Source organism: Danio rerio, chromosome 20 (assembly GCF_052040795.2).
Source record: "Danio rerio strain M-AB ecotype USA chromosome 20, GRCz13ab, whole genome shotgun sequence".
Taxonomy (NCBI): Eukaryota; Metazoa; Chordata; class Actinopteri; order Cypriniformes; family Danionidae; genus Danio; species Danio rerio.
Window position 1 is genome coordinate 51,929,841 of NC_141040.1, and position 27,660 is coordinate 51,957,500.

At 34.3% G+C, this 27,660-nt stretch overlaps 2 protein-coding genes across 5 annotated transcripts in view; both read right to left on the reverse strand.

Moving 5' to 3' along the window:
- Nucleotides 1-11,525, reverse strand: part of tfap2d (transcription factor AP-2 delta (activating enhancer binding protein 2 delta)) — a 223,076-nt gene extending 211,551 nt beyond the window's left edge. Inside the window, exons 1-3 of one of the 4 annotated variants that reach the window (XM_087297555.1) lie at nucleotides 11,227-11,525; nucleotides 8,055-8,094; nucleotides 6,563-6,667 (exon numbers count right to left, since the gene is read on the reverse strand). The gene's annotated coding sequence lies outside the window, so the exon portion shown is untranslated. Of the gene's footprint in view, nucleotides 1-2,045; nucleotides 2,226-6,562; nucleotides 6,668-8,054; nucleotides 8,095-11,226 lie in introns of those variants that run through there. The other 3 variants (XM_087297578.1, XM_087297573.1, XM_087297579.1) reach the window with 3 other exon arrangements.
- Nucleotides 11,526-13,066: 1,541 nt separating this feature from the next.
- hadhb (hydroxyacyl-CoA dehydrogenase trifunctional multienzyme complex subunit beta) overlaps nucleotides 13,067-27,660 on the reverse strand; it is a 21,123-nt gene continuing 6,529 nt past the window's right edge. The window contains 8 exon segments of the mRNA NM_200019.1: nucleotides 13,067-13,650; nucleotides 13,941-14,105; nucleotides 21,000-21,074; nucleotides 21,837-21,924; nucleotides 23,554-23,601; nucleotides 24,741-24,820; nucleotides 24,940-25,061; nucleotides 26,485-26,665. Coding sequence (NP_956313.1) covers nucleotides 13,615-13,650; nucleotides 13,941-14,105; nucleotides 21,000-21,074; nucleotides 21,837-21,924; nucleotides 23,554-23,601; nucleotides 24,741-24,820; nucleotides 24,940-25,061; nucleotides 26,485-26,665 — 795 coding nt within the window. The 3' untranslated portion in view covers nucleotides 13,067-13,614.

The window sequence follows — 27,660 nt, forward strand, 5'->3', positions numbered from 1 at the left end:
TTTTTTAATGTCGTTGGAGATTTCAATTATGTAATGTAGTCAAAAGCTTGGCAAACAGTTTTGGGGAATTTGATGTTTTCACATTCAGATAGAATGGCCGAGCATACTGCCTGAGAGGGGTTTCAAAGGTGGAGGCCGAGTAAAATTACTTGCTTTAAAGAGATTTTGAAATGACCCACATTGCAGTGCATATTACAGTAATGAACGGTAAAGAATGTAATATTTGTTATTTTACTGGCCATTTTTGCAGTAAATAAATGTAAAACGGGAGCAAAGTCTAAAAGCTCTTTTACAGTAACTTACGGCATATTAATAATTTGTGGTATTCTACTGTCAAGTACTGCTGCTATAGTTGAAGACAAAAAAAAATTTCTGTTGATGAAAAAATTAGTCACTTGTTTGGAATTTATTAAATTCAATTGTAAATACTAAAGGTTTTGTACTGCTGTCGTGACATGTGAATAAACTATAGTAAAATTAGTGAAAAATTGTCCTACTGTAAAATGAAAATCTGGTAAAGGGAGTTTTACCATAAAAAGTTGTAAGAAATGATGGTAAAATTAGTGTAAAATTGTCATACTGTAAAATTAAAATGCGGTAAAGGGCATTAACCATAAAAAGTAGTTAAAATGATGGAAAGTACTGTAAAATTGTCATACTGACAAATTAAAAATGTGGTAAGGGCTTTTATCATAAAAGGTAGTCCAAAATGACAGTAAACATACTGTAAAATTGTCATTCTGTAGAAGTAAAATGCGGTAAAGGGCATTTTACCATAAAAAGTAGTAAGAAATGACAGTAAAAGTACTGTAAAACTGTCATGCTGTAAAGTTAAAATGCGGTAAAGCGCATTTTACCATAAAAGGTAGTAAGAAATTTTATTACCACATTTTATTATTAAAAGTAGTTCGAAATGACAGTAAAAGTACTGTAAAATTGTCATACTGTAAAGTTTAAATGCGGTAAAGAATGTTAACATAAAAAGTAGTTTAAAATGACAGTAAAATACAGTAAAATTGTCATACTGTAAAATTAAAATATGGGAAAGGGCTTTTTACCATAAAAAGTAGCAAGAAATGACAGTAAAAGTACTGTAAAATTGTCATACTGTGAAATTAAAATGTGGTAAAGAGCGTTTAGCCATAAAAAATTGTAAGAAATGACAGTAATATTTTTGTAAAATTGTAACACTCTACAATCAAAATGCCGCCAAATGCATTTTATTAATAAAAGAAGCTCGAAATGACAGTAAAAGTACTGTAAAATTGTCATACTGTAAAGTTTAAATGCGGTAAAGGACGTTTACCATAAAAAGTAGTAAGAAATGACAGTAAAAGTACTGTAAAATTGTCATACTGTAAAGTTTAAATGCGGTAAAGGACGTTTACCATAAAAAGTAGTAAGAAATGACAGTAAAAGTACTGTAAAATTGTCATACTGTAAAATTAAAATGTGGCAAAGGGCATTTTACCATAAAAGGTAGTAAGAAATGACAGTAAAAGTACTGTAAAATTGTCATACTGTAAAGTTTAAATGCGGTAAAGGACGTTTACCATAAAAAATAGTAAGAAATGACCGTAAAAGTACTGTAAAATTGTCATACTGTAGAATTAAAATGTGGTAAAGGGCATTTAACAAAAAGTAGTAGGGCTTTTTTTAATGTAAATTGAATTTGCGGTAGGGCTCTGCTACTGTAAAACACATTTACAGGTAAGCTACTGTAAAGGGGCAGTTGCGGTAACTTGCTGCCAATAAGTTAGTGCAAAAACACAATAAAATGTCTAACAATGAGTGTAGCCAAAGGAAAAGCTCTAAAAGAAGACTCGGACTCGCCACAAAGGCTTTAGATGAGAGGCAAGACAGACATGACGGCACGAGCGTAAATCCGCAGGACGATCTCAGCGAGGCCTGCTCATATATAAACACACACACTCACACGCACGTCTGAGGCCGAGCCGAGCACAGCAGCATTAATGTAGAGTGGGACTCAGGTAGCAGCCGGCTGTCAATCATTCATCCATCCACCTGACTAATTGGCTTCTTACCCTCTCTCCACCCGGCTCCTGTGCTAACCGCTCGCCTCTGGCAAAAATGCAGATGAGCGCTGGAGAAGGCGTCTGGCGGAGGGAGGGAGAGGAGGAGAGGAAAACTGCAGCTTTAGTTAATTATCTCTCTGAGTCAGTCTGTCCGACAGCAGCCCACACAGCGCACTTATGCTAAACAGCAAAGCATCCTGGGAATTGGAGTGACAGCTCATTTTCCTCCTGCAATTTTATATGAAAGGTGCACCGGAGACCTGCACCCCCCCCTTCTTCTATCTATCTATCTATCCATCCATCCATCCATCCATCCTCTTCTCCTCCTCCTTCCGTTCTTGTCGTTCTCCCTTCACACTTGTTCTCCCTCGTTTTTTTCAGGGTGGCAAAGGACTCATGGGATGCTGGTGTGGAAGCTGTCAGTGACACTGTGTATGCCTTTTCTCTCTCTCTCTCTCTCTCTCTCTTTCTCTTTCTCTCTTGGGCTCGCTCTTCCTCTCTCTCTGCGCTGACAGCGGCTTGTTGACAAACGCCAGCAGTCATCTCGGCACCCTGGGAAATCTCTGCTACCATTTTGTCAGCAGAATGACAGAAGCTGTTAATGTCTCAAATTCTCCCCGTGACAGAGAGCCATCTTGTTGACAGTGTTTGACATTCGGCGCTCAATTCATGTCGTCCATTTTAATTTATTATATATATTTTTTTCACACCAAATCCAACCCCCTGAAACCTTCACTTTTTGCTCTCTCTCTCTCACACACACACACACACACACACATATATGGATATACACTATATATATATATATATATATATATATATATATATATATATATATATATATATATATATATATATATATATATATATATATATATATATATATATACGCATGTATCCCATGGCTCCTCAGCGGAAAAAAAATTAACAGTTACTCGATTTGTCTGAGTGTAGCTGTGGAGCTGCTAATGATTTTTGTCCGGTAATGAGAATTGTGTCAGCGCCCTGTTAAAAATGAAATAAATCCTTCGCTCTGTATGAATCCGCCAGCATATCTCCTGCCAGCCTGCGATCGATGCAATTTACAAATTAGAGTTGGGGAGAGAAAATATATATATATATATACATATAAAAAATCGTTTATTCCCTCTCTGGGGTGTTCGAGGCAAACATGTTGAAGTTACGAAAGCAAAACCAAACAATACTGAAAACACAGACATATGTCAAACATAAAGAGGAATGCTTTTGAATGGAACGCAAAGAATCGGCTGCAAATAAATGTGTGTTCAGACTCACAACCTCAGACAGACTGGTATAAATGATAATAATGCAATAACTGCACTCTTTTAGAGACAATAAAACTGTAAACATTGATTTTTATCCACTATGAAGTTCTTTAGCATTTAGTCTAGAGATGCTTATAGGTGACATGTGAACGAAATAAGACAGACTGTGTGTAAATTTGTAGTATTTTGTGAATGAATAATAAATTCTGCTGTCTGTGTGTAGGTGACATACGGTCAGATTCAATCAGACTCTTTGCAGTTTCTGAATGAATAACATCGGCTATAGTGTGCATGAGACGCATTGTGTGTCTTTACGGCATAAAAAAACTGGTATTAATATTGTGATTTTAGTAAATGCATTTAGAGTTGTCAAAACTTGACAGATTTTTAACAAAGCAAGTTTGCGTTCTGTTTGAGCCTAGTTTTTCTTATAGCTGAAATATGAATCATAGGGAATATATGTTCAATTGTTGCGTTTTCTAAATGAATTCCATCAATCACAAACAAATCTGCAAAACTTATAGCCACAGATTTTTATTGACTAGTAGTCTGTTTGAGCCATAGGTGTGCAATATAATCACAAATATAAAAGCAAAACCAAACAATACTCAAAACACAGACATATGTCAAATGTATAGAGGACTAGGGTTGTCACAATACCATCAATTCAGGCCATTACACTATACCAACTGAAGAATCACGATACCAAGTAGTATCGTGATACTGTATTAATTCATAACTCGAAATAAAGCAAATTGTCAGAAATACTAAATGTTATATGCCATAATATTTAAATTCAATGCAGAATTCCCTTATTATTAAAAACATACTATTTATACCGACTTTCTCTGCTTTTTTGTATAAACTGTGACTCTTTTGCTGCTATTGCAATGATAAAAAATAAAGTGGTCTATAGATTTTTTTCTGGCACAAATGTTTGAGCATTTTAGTGACTTTTCACACATGCAACATATTGTAAAACCGTTAATGGCGATATTATTGTTTACAAACTACAGTGGCACCGCCAGTATTTTGGAGCCACAGTATCGCGGTGCTACAAAAGTACAAAACTGTGCAACCCTAGAGGACTACGTCATAAAATGTGATCAATCGCACATCAGCTGAAAACAAATATGTGTGAGGATCAGACTTGATGATAATAAATAATAATAATAATGTAATAACTGCACATTTTTAGAGACAATAAAACTGTAAACATTGATTTTTATCCACTATGAAGTTCTTAAGCATTCAGGTTGAGTCTAGAGATGCTTATAGGTGACATGTGAATGGAATAAGACAGACTGTGTGTAAGTTTGTAGTATTTTGTGAATGAATAATGAATTCTGCTGTCTGTTTGAGGCTATTGTTGCTTATAGCTGACATATGATCACACTCAATCAGACTCCTGTCAGTTTCTAAATGAATAACATCGGCTATTCTGTGCATGAGATGCAGTGTGTGTCTTTACGACCTAAAAGAGATTGGTATCAATAAACCTATTATTCTGCTTGAGCCTAGATTTGTTTATTTGTGAAATATGAATCATAGGGAATCTGCTCAATGAATCTGCAAAACTTCTAGGCATAGATCCTTATTGACTAGAAAATCTGCGGTCTGCTTCAGCCTATAATGTACGTGTGCAAAACCAAATAATACTCAAAACACAGTCATATATCAAATATATAGAGGACTACTTCATAAAATGTGATTAATCGCACATCAGCTGCAAATAAACATGTGTGAGGATCAGACTTGATGATATATATGATAATAATGTAATAACTGCACTCTTTTAGAGACAATAAAACTGTAAACATTGATTTTTATCCACTATGAAGTTCTTTAGCATTTAGGTTGACATGTGTGACATGTGAATAGGTGACATGTGAATGGAATAAGACAGACTGTGTGTAAATTTGTAGTATTTTGTGAATGAATAATGAATCTTGCTGTCTGTTTGAGGCTATTGTTGCTTATAGCTGACATACGGTTAGATTCAATCAGACTCTTGTCAGCTATACTGTGCATGAGATGCAGTGTGTGTCTTTAACACCTAAAAGAAATTGGTATTAATAAAACTTTTACTCTGTTTGAGCCTAGTTTTGCTAATAGGTGAAATATGAATCAAAGAGAATACATGCAAATTTGTTAGTTGCAAAACTTATAGGCACAGTTTTTTGTTGACTAGGAAGTCTGCAGTCCAGTTGAGCCTATGTTGCTTATAGGTGCAATATAAATCACGGATATAAAATAATAATATTCAAACCACAGACATCTCAAATATATAGATGAATGATTTTGTATTAAATGCCCTGAATGGCAAATATGCTGCAAATAAATGTGTAAAGTTCACACTTACTACCTCAGACTTGATGATATAAATAATATTAATGTAATAACTGCATTTTTTTAGAGACAATAAAACTGTAAACATTGATTTTTATCCACTATGAAGTTCTTTAGCATTTAGGTTGAGTCTAGAGATGCTTATAGGTGCCATGTGAATGGAATAAGACAGACTGTGTGTTAACTTGTAGTATTTTGTAAATGAATAATGAATTTGAATAACATTAGCTGAATGTATAACATTAGCTATAGTGTGCATGAGATGCAGTGTGTCTTTACTGCGTAAAAGAAATTTAAACGACATCCATACGTCAAATATACAGAGAAATGATTTTAAATGAAACGCAATGAATCGCACATATGCTGCAAGTAAATATGTTGATGTTTAGACTTACAACCTCAGACCGACTGGTATAAATGATACTAATGTAATAACTGCATGCTTTTAGAGACAGTTAAACTGTAAACATTGATTTTTATCAACTGGGAAGTTCACAGTATTTAAGCTGAGACTAGACTTGCTTATGGGTGACACATTGTATGAACGGAATCATGTGGAAATTCATAGTATTTATGAATGAATCAGGTTTGAGATGCAGAACACCCTACAGACTTAAGAAATTGGTATTAGTAATACTAATGTGATAACAATATAGTAAATGCTTTCAGAGACGTCAAAATCAGATTTATTTTTAACAACTAGGAATTTTGCTATCTGTTTGAGCCTATTGTTGCAACATAGGTTCATTCTAAAAACGTAGCCCTATATACATTTTTGGAGATTGCGAATTATGTAGCCAGATGTGCGTTTGGCTGCATTTCGTCTTTAAAACGAACGCTACGGGGTGGTATGATGCTGTTCCGTTTTTCATTTACCAGCTGATCAATTACCTCTGTATGGACGGCTTCCAGCTGTTACCAGTTTTTCCAGCTCGCCATGTACGTCGGTGGATTTGAGATGCATAGCTGAGTTGATCATGACAATGGGGTTTGAGTCTGACAAAGAACAGTTCCAGAAAGAAGGTAAAACATAAACAAAAGCCAATAAATAAAATAAACAAGCAAATAACAGGGTGAGAACGTGGTAAAATCTGATTTAGGAAAGTGGGTGGGTGTTGGTCAATTAGTGCTTTTTAAAACACAATCGGTTGGGATTAGGAAATGGGGTGGGTGGGGTTATCGGTCGGTCAGTCAGTCGACAGCAGCCACTGGTGGATTTACACGAGAACAGCAGGTGCAAATGGCACTCGTGAAAGAAATTTGAGATCTCTAAAAGTGTACACAGCGCCATCTGATAGATTTGCGAAAACAAAAACTGCAAAAAAAAAAAGTAGCTCCTGGGATGTATTTGGTGCTCTTCAGAAATGTATATAGGGGTACATATTTAGAATGAGCCTGGGCTGTATTGATGTGAGTAGGTGACATTTGAATAGATTCAAACAGACTACGTGGAAATTTGAAGCATTTTTTTGAACGAATAACATCAGCTGTAGTGTGCATGAGATGCCACACACAACACAGGTTTTACAACCTTAAGAAATTGGTATCAATAAAACTAATTAATTAATTTGAATGCCTTCAGAGATGTCAAAACTTGACAGATTTTTTACAAGAAAGTTTGCGTTTTGATCGAGTCTAGTTTTGCTTATAGGTAAATATGACTCAAAGAGAATATGTAGAAAACTTGCACTTACAAAATTAAAAACATCTATTATAAAGACATTTTACTAACGTTAAACAGATTTATTTATTTTGATTATTTTTATTATTCACTAGGAAGTCTGCAGGCTGGTTGAGACTATAGGGTTGCATACAGGTGTAAAATAAGCAGAAATATAACCTATAATGTAACGAGAACATTTGGATTAAAATGTAGATTTAGTTCGGCAAACTGTTTTTGACATCCTAACAAAACACAAACTGAACAAACAAGGTCTATGTACGGGTCAGGTTTTGTGCTTGATACAGAATTACCAGCCTGATCTCACGTGAAAACGTAAGTATTTTACGTTTTGCCAGTTTAGTGGCTAATTTGTACAAATTCATACGAGTTCAGTCGTACAAAATTGTTGGATTTTAAAAAGGAAGCGTGGCACCTAACCCCACCCCTAACCCCAACCGTCATTGGGGGATGAGCAAGTACGAATTCATACGAATTAGCCACTAAATCAAAAAATTAGGAATTGCCGTGAGATTGTGTTGGAGTTACAGCCTCTTTATAGGTAATTAAAGTAATTATGCAGACACAAAAGATCTGATCTTGCACTTATAGACTAGGAGGATATAAATGAACCAAGATTTCCATTGAGAAAGAGACAGAAAGCACTGATCTTTTAAGTGCAGTAAAACTGATAAGGATAATGAACTGATCTGAGACACTAACCGGGATTGTTGAGAAAAAAGTCCAATTACGACTTGAATCCCTGCAAAGAAAGTTAAGAGAAGTTAAAATTAGGTTTCCTTTTTCACACACACAGAGGCAGATTTAGTGATTTGGGGACCCTAAGCAACTCCAGCTATGGGACCCGGCAGTCCAACAGTAACATGCATCCTTCGTATGTGTATGTGTATTAATTTTTTTAGCTGTCTTTTTCTATATAACTCGCTTTCTAAACATTTATCGTGATGCAGTCTCTACAATTTTAGATTTGTTTGCTTGAAATCAATACACAACACAAAATAAATAAATAAAAAGTGTTCATTCATTCCTTTTCTATTTGGATTAGTCCCTTTATTAATCTGGGGTCGCCACAGCAGAATGAACCGCCAACTTATCCAGCATACTGTATGTTTTACGCAGCGAATGCCCTTCCAGCTGCAACCCATCTCTGGGAAACATCCATACATACTCATTCACACTCATACACTACGGACAATTTAGCCTACCCACTTCACCTATACCATGTCTTTGGACTGTGGGGGAAACCGGAGCACCAGGAGGAAACCCACATGAACGAAGGGAGAACATGCAAACTCCACACAGAAACGCCAACTGACCCAGCAGAGGCTCGAACCAGCGATCTTTTTTGCTGTGAGGCAACAGCACTACCTACTGCGCTGCCTAATAAAAGTATTTGGTTTTTAAAACAAAACTTTCATCTGATTTGACTGCTGGACTGATCCATGATCAAGGGTGGGGCTGGGCCAATAAATGATATTATATTGAATTGTGATAAAATTTGTCAATAACAATGATAAGCTTTGGACATTTTTACTCGATATTGATCAAAGCCAATCCCACAGCAGAAATGTGCAACAATGGGAATCTAAAAGTGTGTTGATTTTAGAGATATTTTGCCACAGAAAATTTATCGGCTGAAAAAATATGTTATGCCATTTAATGGACCCTCTAATTTTTGTGGCTTCAGTCATTTTTGGGATACTCTTTTAAATCTGGAAGCATTAACAACTTATATTGAAATATATATCGTTATTTATACAATATGTAACATGAAATCCATTTTTAAACAATGTTTTTTCAAAAGTTTATTTTTGTGTAAATACACCCTTTTCATTTATAATAAAGAATAAAAAACATAAATCAAAACATCTATTTTTGGCTAAACATTTCAAAACACTTTTTTTTACAAAAATGTTACAGCAATGCATTCTCCCATCAGCAGTATATAACTTTTTTTCTCCAATTTTCACACAATACCTTTGTATTCACTTAAAAGTTTGTCTAATTGGCTTAACTTTAAAACAGAAATGGAATTATGCAGAAGTATTGAAATGAGAGATGCACAATGTTTGATTAGTTTTACAATACTAAAATGTGTGCATGAACACTTTGCATATGCAGGACTTTTGCCAGCTCACGTGTGTAGTAGAAAGCAAACGGAAAAAGACATTTTCAATAATGAAAATGTATTGATCAGAAAATGCTTACCAAATGTTCATTAAAAAAGCCTTAAATGTTTAGTTTACAAAACCTATAGTTTTGTTTTACCAGTTGTTTTTTGTTATAGAACGTAATAATGAATATTTATAAGTTTCTTTAAACATTTGCCTTCAAATGATGATTCATGTTTTAATATCATATTCATAATCACTTTGCCTTTACAGTCACATTTATTTTAATAGATATTGTAATAAAGAAGTTGTCCAACACTTATGTACATTTTTATGAGAACAATTGTGCACCTTCATTCAATTGTACCATAAAAGGTACAGAACAGCATCATAAGAAGTCTTTTCTGTACCATGTAAGGTACAACTTTTACAAAGGTACAAAACTGTTCCTTAAGGATCATTATTTGTACCATCTTGTACCTTTTTTTCTAAGAGTGTGTAATACTATTAACCAGGGCAGTGCAATTAGTTCAGTAAATTTCAGTAAATCAAAATCTGGTTTCGATTTTGGCCTCCATCATTAAGAAAGACAATAATCGAAATAAAACAGTTAAATTGTGTCACATACAGTACCTCTCTAAATTTCTGTACATTCATACCTCATTTATACGTCAAGAGCAAATCTACACTCTTGGTATTCGCCGATAATCACATTTCATGACTCGATCGGTACTCGCTAATCTGGCCGATCTCTTAAACTGATCACAAGTTTCTGTTTACGTGTTTACAAGCAGAGGATATATACGAACTGAAATCTTTTTACATATAAGAACTGAAAGTTCTGTGTTATCAACAATATTGCAAGTTCATTAAAACCTGGCTGGAAATATTAGGGAAATAAAAAAACTATACAATTATTTTAACTTGAGTATTTATCCTAATACACTTAATGTAATAAACATTTTTAAAAAAAAGTAGTTTATAGGCCTATTTTCTTTTCTTAAAGAAGTAATGGATTTATAGGTGTGTAACTTCATATGCATCAAATATGCGCTTCAAACTTCTAAGTTGCCTTGTTGGTGATTTTTCTTACAGATCTATTTTATCTATTATCTTCTATAAGCTGCTTCTGATCGTTACATGTCCACACTTAATGGTTATAAGAGACATGTTTAAGGAATTATATGCAACATCTTTCATTTATTCTCTTAAGTAAGGCAAGATCTTCACTTAAGTATCATACTAAGAGTGAAAATGTGCTGTAACCATTATAAAGCTTAAAGCATCAGAATTTGGACTTGGTATCGGCCAATTACCATCCTGATTGGAGCATCTCTAATAAAAAAAAACTCCTTATTTAAAATAACTTGATGGTTAGCTACAAATTTGCACGTCAATGAGAGCTTAAGGGTCAAAGGTCATTCAAAAATATGCATTTCGTAGCCAAACTGTTTATGTGTTGGTCTATGAACCACAAACAAACCCTTATATAATTATAGCAGATAATATATAATCATGATATAAGCAATTAACTCATTAACATATCCTGATATTCACATTTTCTGAAAGTTAGCAGACAGAATACCATGGTACTCATTGTTAGCAAAAACAAATGCAAACAAAATATGGAGGACGTGAGTCATGAAACTACAAATTCAACATCTGAGCTCAACACTTTCCTTCATGTTCTCTGCCGGTTTACTAACGGGAAATTCCCCCAAAACGAAGTTTAGAATACAGATTTATCCTATATAAACAATTACCTTCGGTTCCCATGAGCCTGAACAGGAGGCTTTTATAAATGTTATAGTATTCTCTTCACAGCTCGTGTTTGTTATTGTGGCCTCGCAGCGGCAGCCGTTAAACCGGGCGCGTTAACTCGCGGAGGCGCGCGGGGGCCGGGGTGCGAGCGCGAGCAGAAGGACGAGATTAAAGTGTCTCCCTCCACCAGTCTCTCTCTCTCTCTTTCTCTCTCTCTTTCACCTCCATCTTTCTGTTTGACGGGGTGAGGAGTGTGAGGCGCATTTGTACCGACAGCACCGCGCGCATTCTCCAGTCAAACGGCATAAAAGGCGCGCGACTGATCAAAGCGCGCGCTGCGGCGCCCGTCTCGCGGGTTCACGACGTTTGAAGGTTAAAACAAAAAACCGACACGCAACCGCTATTTACATTTTACTCCGTTTTGCATCTGGATAAAAACATTTTCTCTCTCTCTCCCTGACTCCAGTTCAAAATCTCTGAAGCGCTCTAAAAACTTTTCTGCACAAATAACAACATTAATACGCAAATATAGAAGTAGGCTAGAGGCGTGACGCTTGTTGGGAAAAAAATATTGGAGTTAATTCGTTTAAAAATAATTTAATGAAGCAGACGTTTTACGGAATGCGAAATGACGGCAAACGAGCAATTTGGGAGGAAAACAAGCCGGTGTCGTGAAGGCGGGCGCGGGATGAAACGGAAGCGGGGCGCGCGCGCTCACGGGGGAATCGGGACGCTTCAGTCCAACGGCGATATTTGTAGTGCATCTTCGGAGGAGTTGAAACACGCGCATTTACACACCAAGGGATTCACGACAGAATAAGATGATCCTTTGGGTGCTTATGAATACAAATACACACTCGGTAAACAGCGCTGCGCTCATGAATGTGCGCAAAACTTGCGCAGCAAGTGACGTAACTCTGCGCCACTTTGAGCCAATCCGACTTTAGTGTCTTGTTCTGCATGTGTGAGTGTGACTGCGGGCTGGGTAATTATGTCTGTTGAAAATGTGTTTCATTACAATAACATTCAAAAATATTATTTCTCTACAATTATATTTTTATGTTTAGGTTATATATAGCCTATAACAAATGACACGACAGAGACAATAATTTATAGATGTTTGACACTGATATAAAATTCACATATTTGTAATATTTATTCATATATCTGACGTTTTTTTAATGATTTGATAATTTGTTGAAAATGTATGGCAACTCTTCTTTAAACTTTTCCAACTTCTGTATTAAAATAACAAAAAACAACCAAAAAGAAAACAAACCAAAAATGTATAATAATAGTATTAAAGACATTTAAGGTAAAGTTTTACATTTTAATTTGACTTCAAATTATATATTTCTCTTCATATTTTTTATGTTCATTCATTCATTCATTCATTTTCTTCTCGCTTAGTCCCTTTATTAATCAGGAGTCGCCACAGCGGAATGAACTGCCAACTTATCCAGCATATGTTTTAAACAGTGGATGCCCTTCCAGCTGCAACCCATCATTGGGAAACATTCTTACATACTCATTCACACACATACACTACGGACAATTTAGCGTACCCAATTCACCTATACCACATGCTTGGACTTGTGGGGGAAACCGGAGCACCCGGAGAAAACCCTTGCAAACACCTGGAGAACATGCAAACTCCACACAGAAATGCCAACTGACCTAGCCCTGGGTCGAACCTGCTGTTGCTGTGAGGCGACTGTGCAACCCGCTGCGCCACCGCATCACTCTTAGAAATGAATATATATATATATACTTTAGAAGCTTTAAAATTGTATTATCAGGAATAAAAAAATACAACTAAACTAAAAAAAAAGGTGAAAATAGTTTGTGGTTTCAGATAATGTTTATTTGTACAAACTGTTAGAAAAGGGAGAAAGCGATCTGAGTTCTCCAGAGGTTCACCTGCCTGAATCTGAGGCACACGTGTTTAAGAGCGTAACCTTTATCATCCTAACGACTGATCTAGAATCAGTCCTTCTTACAATCTAATCCTCAAGAGCTCAAAGGCGTTTATTGCTAATGCATCTATAATTTAGAACACTTGGAATTAGAACAAAAGTCTAGAACTCTCGGTTCCCCTTCATCTATTTCAAAATCAAATATGAATTGGTGATTTCTTACATAGCATCAGAATCAACTGGCCTTTTAAGTGCTACATTCAGCATGCAACTCGCTGAGCATCTCCTGATCTTCTCCTAAACACGTTCTCGAATAAAGTTATGTTCACATTTACATCCACAAGCAGCATTTTAAATCAAGAACCTCCAGATAACGTACAACAACATTTCATTTCAAGGCATTACGGCACGTTAGTATTTACAGGATCCAAGTGTGTGTGTGTGTGTGTGTGTGTGTGTGTAGAAGTGCGCAGATTACTGAGGATAAGCTTCGATCACCATTGCATGACCCTGCAACACACATACAACACAATGTTATGGTTATTTCCGTTTGTGTAATTGTACAAGGCAGTGTTTCTCAACCATGTTGCTGAAGGACCACCAACACTGCATGTTTTGGGTGTCTCCTTTGTCTGTTACACCGATTACCGCTCTTTCAGTCTTTGCTAATGAGCTGATGACCTGAAACCGGGGTGTTAGGTTAAGGAGACATAGAAATTGTGCAGAGCTGGTGGTCTTCCAGGAACGTGGTTGAGAAACACTGGCATAAGGCAGTTTATTGAAGATACTGTCACACACACCTGTCCTCCAGCAGCACACGCTGCCACCAGCCCGTACTGACCGCCCTCCTTCTGCAGGCGATGGGCCACGGTGGTCACCAGCCTACAGCCGGTGGCTCCAAATGGATGACCGAGGGACAGAGAACCACCCCACGTGTTAAACTTCTCCATCGGTGGGACGCCGACCTGATGAAACAGAGAAAAAAAAAACAGCACATGAGCTTTTATTATTTTCATTGATCACCAATCACTGTACAAATGCTGTGATCCACACAATGCCTTCCCAACACAAATCGATTAATGCCGAGTTCAGACTGAGCTTTTTTCAAAGTAGTGGCGGCACAGTTGTCTTCACACTGTATGACTATCTGGGGCAGCATTCTGTCGCTGCTGTGTTTACACTGAGGCCTCGTTTACACTAGCGTTTCATCCAGTGTTTCTGAACATATCTCCGTCCACACTAAGCCACCAAAAACGTATATTTATATTTATTTTATTCATATACGTATATATATATTTTTACGCAAGACCCTTTTTTTCTCAGCTGGGATCATGTAAAGCCCTTTTGAAGCTGCACTGAAACTGCATTTTGGAAGTTGAAACCAATGAGCACCATCGACATCTACTATTTGAAAAAGAATATATATATATATATATATATATATATATATATATATATATATATATGGCTCCTCTGATTAGGTTCAGAAGTTTCATTTAATATGTAATGAAAAGGTTATTAGCTGGTAAATAAAATACCTTTTTTATTTTCAAAATTGTTACTTTAGACAATTCTTTGTTTTTTTTTAACAAGGTAAATTTTCTTTTGCGTCAAAACCAGCTAAATATAGTTCAGTAAGTAAATATAGTGAGTATAGTTTTACACATTATATTTATCTTTTAATAATAGCTTAAATTAGCAAATAAAACACAAGGTAGGTCTACTGGGCAAAAAGGGGATTTCTCTCAGAGAGTTTTAGAAGCTTCATTCATTGATTCTCATCATACTTAAGGTCTTAGTCCCGTGTTTATCCTCATAGCCTCCATGTGGATTAAAAGAACAGCATCTTAACTCTGTCTTTCGTGAAACGCAGTTGCCGTTTAATGTATAGTGAATCGGACTCAAAGTAGCGTCACTGCGCAAAAACATGTTATGAATGCATGCTACACTTCCGACTGTATACAGTGTGTTTTCTTTCTCTTATAATGCACAGATATTTAAGATAAGGGACACTTTCATTTTCCATTCACTGACAGTCGGACAGGCTCATCCAGTCCAACTCCGTCTTTTAAAATCAAATTCAAAAGCGGAATATGTCTCTTCATAAAAGCTGGGGTCCGTTCTTCGTACGTGGATTACTCAGTTAGCTGGATTTGGATATTGACGATTTGACACGATCCAGGATCGTTTCGTTCTTCAAAGCTGATCCGAGAGTTGTTGTCATGGCAACAGTTCTGCTAAGTCAAACCTGATCGGGAGCAGGTTCAATTCATATAAACAGGATTAGATCGGCTCAGTTCAAGCAAAGATAATACAGAAAGTATGTTCCCAATTCTGATATTTTCTTACAGTAGTAGTTATACACTTGGGAAAATGGTACATATTTTTAACCATATATATAAAGTTATAGTCATTAATAAAATAAATTAAGTTATACATATTGATAAAACTTATGCAATCTGCACCTTCGAAATGAAAGTACAAAGATTGCCACCTGGTGGTGCAAAGAGAAAACTTACTGATATGAACTTTTTAGATCGCTTTAGTACAAATTGTGTATAATAGAAATGCACAATATGTGACTTTTTTTAAAAGCAATAATACATTTATGCAGTCATAAACATGTTTTGATAGTTATTATGCCAGTGACTTGATGCTTTCACAAAAAAGTTGCAGATGCCTTTACCAATATGAAAATGCTTTCGTAAACAACCAGTTATTCTTTACACCGATTAAAAAACGGCTACTATAATAAAGCAAATCTTTTCTAAATGTAGAACTAAATACATTGATTTGCATTGAAATACATGATGAATACTCGTCTTGACACATGAAAGTGTAAAGCCTGCAGCTCACAACAAATGTGGAAGGTTATTGCGTGTCATATTTAACAAACCGTTTACTGCTAATTTGATGTAATTTTGCTCACATGGATAATTGAATATTAATCAGATGATGTCATTACGCTGATGTGCTGTCAGCCAATCGTTGCATGGCTGATCATGATTTCGAGGATCGATAGATCTGTCCTTCACAACACACACAGCGATCTCAGATCAGTTTATCCAGACATTCTAATCTGATTCGCGAACTTGTTTGGAGAACCAAATTAGCGAGAGATCAGTTATCAAGATTAAAAGATCCAGGATCTGCCAAATAATCTTAGATCATTTAAGCGAGGTACGAAGAACGGACCCCTGGCATATCAGTGTGCTGCTATGTTGAACACACATGATTCGATTCACGCCTTCTGATTGGTTCACGGGATATAGCGGCTTTTGCTGTCAAAGGCAGGTGGCGTTTAGAGGCTTTTGCCAACAAACTGTTATTTCTGAATGCGCTGATGCTGAGATTTAGATTATTTGAAGCAAATCTATTTTTTGTACTACGTGCCTAAAGCATTCGCTCAGTGTGATTATCATCAGTGATAATGTCATCAGTGTTGAATCAGCTTTCAGCAACTATGCAACTCGCTGCTGGAATCAGCTTTCGGAATTGATCAGATGTGCTCCAACATTAGGCACATTCAAGTCAAGACTGAGAACACATCTGTTTAGCTGTGCCTTTACTGTATGAGCACTGTTCTGCGTCCGACAGATCGCACTATTATGTCTTTCTTTTCTTTTTCACCATCTTATAACCTACTTTAACACATTTTTTTATCTGTTTTATCTATTTTCATTCTTATTTTTATAATTCTTATTATTTGTTTTTATTTTCTAACTTGTGTCTCTTTTATTCCTGTTTATGTAAAGCACTTTGAATTGACACTGTGTATGAAATGTGCTATATAAATAAACTTGCCTTTTCTAATTTTTGGCGGAAGTGGCGTTAAGCTCCTTTTGCTTCGGAACTCTTCATATTATATATAAATCAATACAAAACCAAGTTGAAAATGTATTCAATTAATGAGTAATGTTCCACCTCTAATATTGTTTTATGTGCTTACAAAACCAACAAAAGCAGTCCAACGTCCAAACTATTTAACTTAGAAGGCAACTTTTTCTCCCTTGCCTCAATTACCATGTGGTGTTCCTCAAGGGTCAGTCTTAGGATCCTTGTTATTTTCATTGTGCATGCTTCCCAAGTTGCATTTTTCAAAAATACACCACATCTCATCTCTGTTATTTTGATGATTGCCCATTTTATTTTTCAGTAAGCACAAGCTGGTCATCTCAAAATGACCTAGACGGCTTGAGAGATATTAAATATTGGTCGGCTAACAGTTCCTTGCAATTAAAAGATAGTAAAACCAAAGTTAATGAAGTGATCTTTGACTCAGCAATACATTTCAGACAGCAGGTCAGTGTCTATTTCAAGGGTAGCTTTCATCAACTGGAATCTAATGTACAAAATAAAACATTTTCTTTCCCATTTGAACTTGGAAATTGCGATCCACTCATTTTTTTCCTCAAGGTTAGGCTCTCTGGCCTGCTCTGTGTTGTCTCGTCTATGGCTTGTTTAAAATGCGGCGGCTATGCTGTTAACAGGGTCAAAATAAGGATCACATTTTCCCGGTCTTAGCATCTCAAAATTCAGGGTCGATTTTTTTACATTTTGATTTGTGTTTACAAGGCGCTATTTGGTCTAAAATCCCAATATATCAGTGACCTTTCACACCCATAACCAGAGCACTGGGGTCTTCTGATCAACCTGTTGGCTTCTCGTTGCTGGTGCGAATCAAACAGTGACCATGCCTTTTCTGTGATAAATCATAAATTATGAATTGGTTTCGCTTCCCTACAGTATACGAGGTCAGCTTCATCATTAGCCATTCTTAAATCTTACATATAAAAACAGATATTTTGAAACTGAAATTATATAATAGAATAGGCTGAATATAGTAATGTTGCAATATTTGGATGCTTTCTTATTTTATCAATCTGTAAAACACATATGTGACCCTGGACCATAAATCTACAGTCAATTATCATACACCCGGCGCAATAAGCCGCAAGTTGTGCATGGCGCGATTTGTTGCTATTTTTTAGATCAGCACAACCGTAATGTTCATGTTTTGCACAAAGTTTTTTAAATAGCAAATCATTTTATTTGCGCCAGTTTGTGGACTCATGGGAGGTCTGAAAAGGAGGTGTGTTAGACCAGTTGTTGGCGCATAGCTATTTGACATTTACCAAATAAAAGCTGGTCGAAAGTCCAGTGCAGAGAACGTTAGTTTTGCACCTATGCAGGTTCAAACACTTACACATTGCTTAATACACACAGGATGTACAGCAATACACAAATATCTTTAAAATCATAAAAAATAAAGGATTAAAATGTTACAAAAATTATTATTTTCTACATAAATGTAAAAACTTTTTTGATGACAATTTGCATTTGTGTAATGTTATTATTATTATTATTATTAGCAGTATTATTTATTATATGTATATTTATATTTGTTTTAATAAAAACAAGTTTAGATTTGTCCACCTGTCGAGTTTTGGAGATGCGTGCATCACCATTAAGGGCATAAGAATATGACGCGTGTTTGGATTTAACAGGTCGTTAAAATAGAGCCTTAATTATCACCTCAAATCTGAATAAATAAGGTATTTATTGATGTTTGCTTTGTTAATAAAGGACCATATATGGCAGAAATTGAGAAGCATTAAACATCTGGAATTTGAAGATTAAAAAAAATGTATATTGAGAAAATCACCATTAAAATTAAAGTTCTTAGAAATGCATATTACTAACCAAAATAATGGGTTTCAAAATATTTGTGGTAGCAAATTTACTATACACCTTCATAGAAGAACATTCTATTCTAAAAATTCTAATGATTTATGTAAAATGACTTTTAAAAATTCAATCAATTTGACCCATAAAATGTATTTTTGGCTATTCATAAAATATACTCCACATAAGAATACTTTTCTCGCCCCGGGCGCCTCATTTGTTTTTTTTTGTTTTTTTCAAATAAATGTTATAATGTAACATACAGCCTAAAACCAAACAGAAAAATACATTTATATAGTCAATTTAATAACGAAAAATTGTACAACAGATTTTTAATTAAGTTAATATTTATATATTGTTATTATTTTATTATTATGTTATATTATATTATATTATATCATATTATATTGTATTATATTATGGACCCTCATGAACCCCCTTAAAAATAAAATGTTGCATCTTAAGGGGTTATTCTTTAAATACAGCGGGAAAATTAAGTATTGAACATGTCATGCTTTTTTTCTGGAAATAATGTTTGTAAAAGAGCTGCTGACATGGAACTGAACCAGATTATGGTAAAAACCCAAAAAATACAAACAAAAAAAAAATATTTAAATAAATCTAAAAAATTTGTTGGAGAATATTAAGGAGAAAGGGCTGAACTACTGAAACATATTTAACAATTGATATAAAAGAGTTATTTGGTGCTGGCAGCTCAAAGACGCCTCTCAAATGGAGAATGAAGTCAAATGCATTGCTCAGATGTGAGTTTCTCACAGAATTCAACACAGTGTAAAAATCTTGATGATTCTGTGGGTCTCGTCTGTCAAATCTGACCCTTATTTTGTGTTTTACATTGCACTTAAGTCAGGTGATTGGCTGGGCCACTCTACAGCTTGATTTTCTTTCTCTGAAAGTATTTGAGAGTTTCCTTGGCTGTGTTTTGGATCATTGTTTTGTTGAAATGTCCACCCTGGTTTCATCTTCATCCTCCTGCTAATGAAGATGTTGGACTGAAGCAGCTGATATTCATTTACAATGAGGAAGGGAAGAGGCTTGCTGAAGAATACTGAGAGATTTCAGCTGCTGTCTGGGCTTTCACTGCCTTTCTACACCTTCCTTTCTTCATGTGTTCAATCCTTTTTCCTTGCATCATTTCATTTTATTAGGCATAACTTAATTTGTTAACTAACTAGATTTGTTTTCTGTGCATATATGAATTTCTTTGGTTGTTACCAACATCTGGAGAAATTTTCAAGCCAACTGCACACTTATAATTATGTTTTCTGAGAAAAATGGTGATGTGCTCAATACCTATTTTCCCCACTGTACATTCAAATGGATATCTATTCAGATTCAGACATGCATTTTCAATCAATGGCCATAGTTTTAATGTCGTATATGTGAAAATCAGCTCAGAATTGTACAAAGTTCACTGATTCAAGTTTTGCATGTTTTTTTTTTTTAGATGAAATCATGTACATGACTTCTAATGGCTGTCAAAGTAGAAATATTAAATGTATATCATATTCTTGAACAAAACTTGCATTATTTTTTAGAAAAAGCACTTGAAAATTATTAATAAACAAGTACTAGATATCATTAAGCAAAACGGTGTTTGAGTCGCCCATTAAAGCATCACCGTTTGCAACAATAATTCATCTTACATCTATACTGTAAGTGTACCCATGCAAACAGTGAAATGACAAAATGCATTTAAAGTTTTTACATCAGCTTGGATTTCATAGTGACTGTGATTTTAACAGTTTTTTTTTCTCTGAAATATGGAAAAACATTTAAATCAGGAGACTTCCACAAAGCCCATTTATCCTTTAACTCAATTTTGACCGAATGCACAGTTGCCTTTTGTTAGGCAGCATAAAAAGGTGCGTTTTATAATGCTAAACACAGCTCACATTTGTTTTTCATGAAAAAATAAAAACCTAGTTCCAGTAATTCTTCTTTATTAATGCGTTCCTATACCTGATGTGACATCTAGTCGTTTTATTACTGCTGAAATCCCCCTGGAGTATCCTGAGGTTTAGTGTGTTGCTCAAGGGCACAACAGCTATACAGTACTTCATGACTCAAGGCCTCCTGTGCATCGAACGCACAACCCGTGGCTTGATCTTTAAGCAGTATTTACACCGCCTGATGTGAACACACACACTCACCTTAGTCTTTCTGCCCATGTATGTTTGAGCGAACCAGTCAGAGCCCATTGCCTTCAGGTTTGCCATGATCTGACCCTGTTTAAAGCAGAGCACAACCACAACAGAACATCACTCACTATTCACACAGTCTCTATTAAATCTGATATATTTATAAAGAAAGGGTTCTACCAAATGTATGTGTATTCTAACCATAAAATGCATGCAAACTGTAAAAAATGCAGGGTTCCACATAATTCATCCATGTTGTCCCAACATAAATCGATTAGGTTAAGTGGATTGAACATAAAAGTATTAAGTTGTTCCAAAAAAATCTCAAGAATTCTGTTGTTTTTATTTCATTTTAAATAAGTAGTTTGAACAAAAAGCACAAATAATGGCCTTAGTGTGGTTTTTTAACTGTACACTGTAAAAAAACAAAGGGTCTCATTCACTAACCATGCAAAATCTATGCGTGAAATGTTCAAATGTTTTTTCTAATTCATTTATGATTCTGATTTTCTGTTAAGGAATATATATTTATTATTTTTGTACAATATATCATTTCAAATTACTAATAAAATTATATTATTCGATAATATTATGGAATTATTGTTATATTATTTTTATATTTTTATTTTATATTATTAATTTGAAGTCAGAGGGATCATATTAGGTGATATTAGGTTTAGTTACTCCCTTTTTGTAGCAAATATATACACAAGACCACAACTTCAAATCTGATGTATGATGTTTTTTTTTTTACCGTTACACTATAATGTGGTAAAAATGTGGTAAATTAAATGCACAGGACATTTAAAGAATGCTGTGCTTGAACACTGAACTGAAAACGTAACTCACAGCAAAAGCCTCATGAAATTCGAACACATCGATGTCATCCATGGTCAGACCGCTCTTCTCCAGCACCTTTGGGGTGGCGTATGTTGGTCTGAGAGAGAAAACGGTACAGAAACAAGAAGAATGTTTGTGAGATGTGAGACAGACAGAGATAAAATGTATAGGCACATTTGATAAAGATATATGGTAAAGATAAAGAATAAGCACATTTGCATATTTAAATCTCAGATCTCAAAGGCTGATTAACGCAGACAGATTTTGTTTGATAATTAATATGACGAACCAAATTTAATGCATTTTATTTACATTTTTGACACCATAGTATATAATCAGAATACAAAAACGAAAGCAGTGAATTTTTTATGACAACGATATGAGTATTATTTGTGCCATTATGCAAAGTTATTTTGTGATCTGTTTAGATTAAATGAAGATTTAAGATGAGTATTTTTTCTTTTATGCAAATATAATAATAACAACAACAACAAGTTAATTCAGAAATAATCATTTAAAATTGATTTAAAATGATAGCAAATAATTTATTAGGTTTGTTAAACATTTTCTTTCTATTTACTATTCAGTCCTCAAAAAATTATTTTCAATGAATATTATTTTGCACAATTGTTTTCAACATTTATGATGATAATAATAATAATTCTACTACTACTACTACTACTACTACTAATAATAATAATAATAATAATAATAATTCTAATACTAATACTACTACTACTAATAATAATAATAATATTAATAATTCTACTACTACTACTACTACTACTAATAATAATAATAATACTGATACTAACAATGATAATAATCACAGTACTACTACTACTACTACTACTACTAATAATAATAATATTATTAATAATAATTCTACTACTACTACTACTAATAATAATAATAATAATAATAATAATACTGATACTAACAATGATAATAATCACAGTACTACTACTACTACTACTACTACTACTAATAATAATAATAATATTAATAATAATAATAATAATAATTCTACTACTACTACTTCTACTACTACTAATAATAATAATAATAATAATAATAATAATACTGATACTAACAATGATAATAATCATAGTACTACTACTACTAATAATAAAACATTTCCTTGTGCAACAAATTACCATGATTTCTGAAAGATCATGTGACACTGAAGATTGTAGTAATGATGCTGAAAATTCAGCTTTATATCACATGAATAAATTATAATTAAATATATAATTACATAAAACAACATGCAAAAAAAAACACATATAACATTGAAATATTTAATTATTTTATGTAATAATTAATTTTTATTAAATTTTTTAATTAATTAATTAATAATAATAACCAATCAATACAATAAATTACTTTAGTGTTAGACATCTTGAGTGAGAACCAAATGGACGTAATAAGTGTAAATTTAGATTTACTATTTACTAGACTATTTGCCTTTATCTGTAATGGATGTGTACCAGGCAACATTAAATTACCATTTATGGAATATGCAAAAAAAATCCTTTATACTATATAAAAACATTTCAAACAGGAGTCTACAGTATACCACAGAGTCTTATTTTTCTGCAGACTGAACGAATGTCAGTCACAAACTAACAAACCACAACACAACCAAACCACAACAATAACAAAACCCACAGCAGGAAAGCTCAGAGGCCTGAAAGAGAAAGAAAGAAAAGAAACGGAGGCTCACCCGAGAAGAAGCTGGTCTTTTGGGTCTTGAGAAACGTACACAAAATCTCTGAAGGTAAAAACACACATACAGTTAAACAACATCAGCACTGCGAGTTACTGAGAGATGTTGACATACAGTTGAAGTCAGAATTATTAGCCCTCCTGAATTATTAGTCTACTGTAAAATTTTCCCCCAATTTCTGTTTAACCAAAAGAAGATTTCCTCAACACATTTCTAAACACAATAGTTTTAATAACTCATCTATAATCACTGATTTATTTCATCTTTGCCAGGATGACAGTACTGGATATTTTTCAAGATTCTAGTATTCAGCTTAAAGTGACATTTTAAGGCTTACACTACATTGATTAGGCAAATCATTGTATAATGACGGTTTGTTCTGTAGACACTCGAAAACAAATATTGCTTAAGGGGGCTTAAAATTTTGCTCTTAAAAAAAAAAAAAAAAAAAATTATTCTAGCCGAAATAAAACAAATAAGACTTTATCCAGGAGAAAAAAATATTATCAGACATACTGTGAACATTTCCTTGTTCTGGTAAACATCTGTTAAATATTGGGAAATATAACTAAATTGGCTGTAGTTTATGTGTGTGAATGAGTGTTTATGTATTCGCTGTGTAAAACATATGCTGGATAAGTTGGTGGTTCATTCCACTGTGGTGACCCCCGTTGAAAAAAATGGACTAAGCTGAAGGAAAATGGCTGAATAATATTATTAGCCCCCTTAACAATTTGAAGAGTTCCGATGCAAAAGCCGCTAAACGCAACGTCCGCCAAAAATGAGATAATGACATTGAGCGAATGCTTTAGGCACGCAGTACACCATCAACAAAAAGATTAGCTTCAAATCATCGAAATCTCAGCGTCTACACATTCAGAAGTAACAGTTTGTTGGCAAAAGCCTCTAAACGCCACCTGCCTTTGACAGCAAAAGCCGCTATATCCCAAAAACCAATCAGAAGGTGTGAATGGAAACATGTTTTCTATGTAGCAGCGCTCTGATACGTCGGCTTTGAGGAGACTGTTTTATTCTTTTGATTATAAAAGATGGAGTTTGATGAACTGCATGAGCCTGTCCGACTTTCATTGACTATTGCAATTTTCTAGTAAAACACATATGATGATGACTGAAAAGCTGCTAGTAGATTTTTTACATAAAGCATTATTTAGTTTGTTTTGTACCTGAGATACGCTTTAGGCTTGTAACCCATAGCAAGAGCTTTCTCTTCTGACATGATCAAAACTGCAGATGCACCGTCAGTCTGAGTGAACAAACACACACACACACACACACACACACACACACACACACACACACACACACACTGTGACAGATGTTGCATCGGTTAATGCTATGATGAATCAAGAGCGTTAAACTGACCAGGAAGGATGAGTTTGCTGCGGTTACGGTGCCGTGAGGTTTGACGAAGGCAGGTTTGAGTTTAGCCATCTGCTCCATAGTGGAAGGACGAATCCCGTTATCTTTAGACACAATATCCTTCCCTGTGACACAGACGTTAGGACATTAAAGAAGTAGCTCAGCTTAAAACTGACAGCACGGTCATCATTGTCTCACCCTTACTTGTTTAAACCTTTATGAGTTCCTTTCTTCTGTTAAAACACAAAAGTAGCTATTTTGCAGAATGTTGGAAACCTGTAACCATTGACTTGCATAGTATTTGTGTTTCCTACTATTGAAGTCAATGGTTACAGGTTTTCAGCATTCTTCAAAATGTCTTCTTAAGTGTTCAGCAGAAGATAGAAACTCATAACTCATAATACTGCCATATTGGTAAGCCCTACTATGCTCAGCCGTTCTATGGAATTAATAGGAAATCATAAGATTGTAATCTGTGAGGCAGTGGCGCAGTAGGTAGTGCTGTTGCCTCCAAGCAAGAAGGTCGCTGGTTTGAACCTCGGTTCAGTTGGCGTTTCTGTGTGGAGTTTGCATGTTCTCCCTGCCTTCGCGTGGGTTTCCTCCGGGTACTCCGGTTTCCCCCACAGTCCAAAGACATGTGGTGCAGGTGAATTGTCCTTAGTGTATGAGTGTGTGTGTGATTGGGTGGATGTTTCCCAGAGATGGGTTGCGGCTGGAAGGGCATCCGCTGCGTAAAAACTTGCTGGATAAGTTGGTGGTTCATTCCCCAGATTAACAAAGGGACTAAGCCGACAAGAAAATGAATTAATGAATGAATGAATGAAGATTGTAATGAGAAAACATTGATTAACTAGACACTTGCTTGAATTTAAAACCTTCATGTGTGCTGTTCTGTCTACACAAAGACAAATTTAAGCACATTTCTAGATCTGACTCGATTGCATTATCTCACTGAATGAATAGAAATGTCTTGTGTATGCATACTTAAAATACAGCTTTTTCTGGAATTGGTTTATAGGCAAGTTTGTTAAAATGAGGTATTTGTTTAGCCAAGTAAGTTACATGTTAAGTAAATTCATATGATGCCAATACAATTAAAACAACGTAATGGTAAATTAATGGATGTAACTGTATTTGACCAGTATATGTATAAGTACCCCCCCCCAACCTCACAAATCTAAATTCATATTTTTAATAGGATATATTAATAAATTATCTAACAAAATAACTTAGTATAACAGTTCAAAAACTAGTATATGTTATAGAAAAACATTAAATACAAATTTTAAAAAAGGAAGAAAAATTAAAAGTAACAAAAAATGAAGAATTTAGTTGATATTGTGTAGGCAAGACAAGGCAAACTTTATTTATAAAGCACAATTTTGCACAACTGAATCCAAAGTGCTTTACAATTAAATAAAATGATTAATAAAATAAAATAAATCTTGTATTAAAAATGTAAGAAAAGGAAATATAGGTGTATATATGTAATACTAAAATACTAAAAAAAAACCTAATCTGATAATTGAACTGAAAAAAATGACTGACCTGGCACTTTGAATCCAACAACGTCACTGAGCAGCCCGCCATCCTGAGCTTTCTTAGCGAGTGTGTGAGAGCGGAGAGCAAACTCATCCTGCTCCAGACGCGACACACCGAAAGCTGCAGCCAGACGGTCAGCGGAGTGACCCATCGTCTCTGCTGTGGAGAACTCTGCTACAGCCGGCAGCTAAACACACATATACATATATATATTTTTGTTCAACACATTTCTAATCATAATAGTTTAAATAACTCATTTCTAATAACTGATTTATTTTATCTTTGCCATGATGACAGTACTGGATATTTGACTAGATATTTTTTAAGACACTTCTATACAGCTTAAAGTGACATTTAAAGGCTTAACTAGGTTAATTAGGCAGTTTAGGGTAATTAGGCAAGTTATTGTATATCAGTAGTTTGTTCAGTAGACTATAGAAAACAAATACTGCTTAAGGAGGATAATAATTTTGACATTAAAATGGTTTTAAAAAAGTAAACTTTTTTTATTCTAGCCGAAATAAAGTAAATACTTTATCCAGAATAAAAATATTATCAGAAATCCTGTGTAAAATTCCTTGCTCTGTTAAACATCATTTGGGAAATAATTGAAAAATAAAATAAAACATTCACAGGAAGGCGAATTGTTTTGAAATGAACCGTAATGGTTTTTCTCTACATGTTTTGAGAACAGCCTTATTTAAAACAGTCATTTTAGGACACAAATATCAAAAAAATAAATAAAAAAAAATCCCTGCAAAATCCTGGAGAGCCATTTTGTAATTATATAAAAAATAAGCATTTATTAATTTAATAAAGAGTAAATATTACTACTAACAAAAATATTCATATTATGTATATAATAATTTTCCATTATATGTCATAAAATAATATGCCATGAAATAACAAAGAATATGTGTAAAGTACAAAACCAAATAATAATTTTTTTAAAATTAATAATTATGGCATATAAAATACATAATTATACATTTATATACAACTAATAATTAATACAATTATTATGAATATTCTTCTTATTATTATTATTAATACTATTATTATTATTAATAATAATGATAATATAGAATAATATACATATAAATAAGTCTATGTAGTGAAAAAAATCGTAACTTGATAAAAATAATTGTAAATAAAATTTAGAATAACAGTACCGTTTTTTTA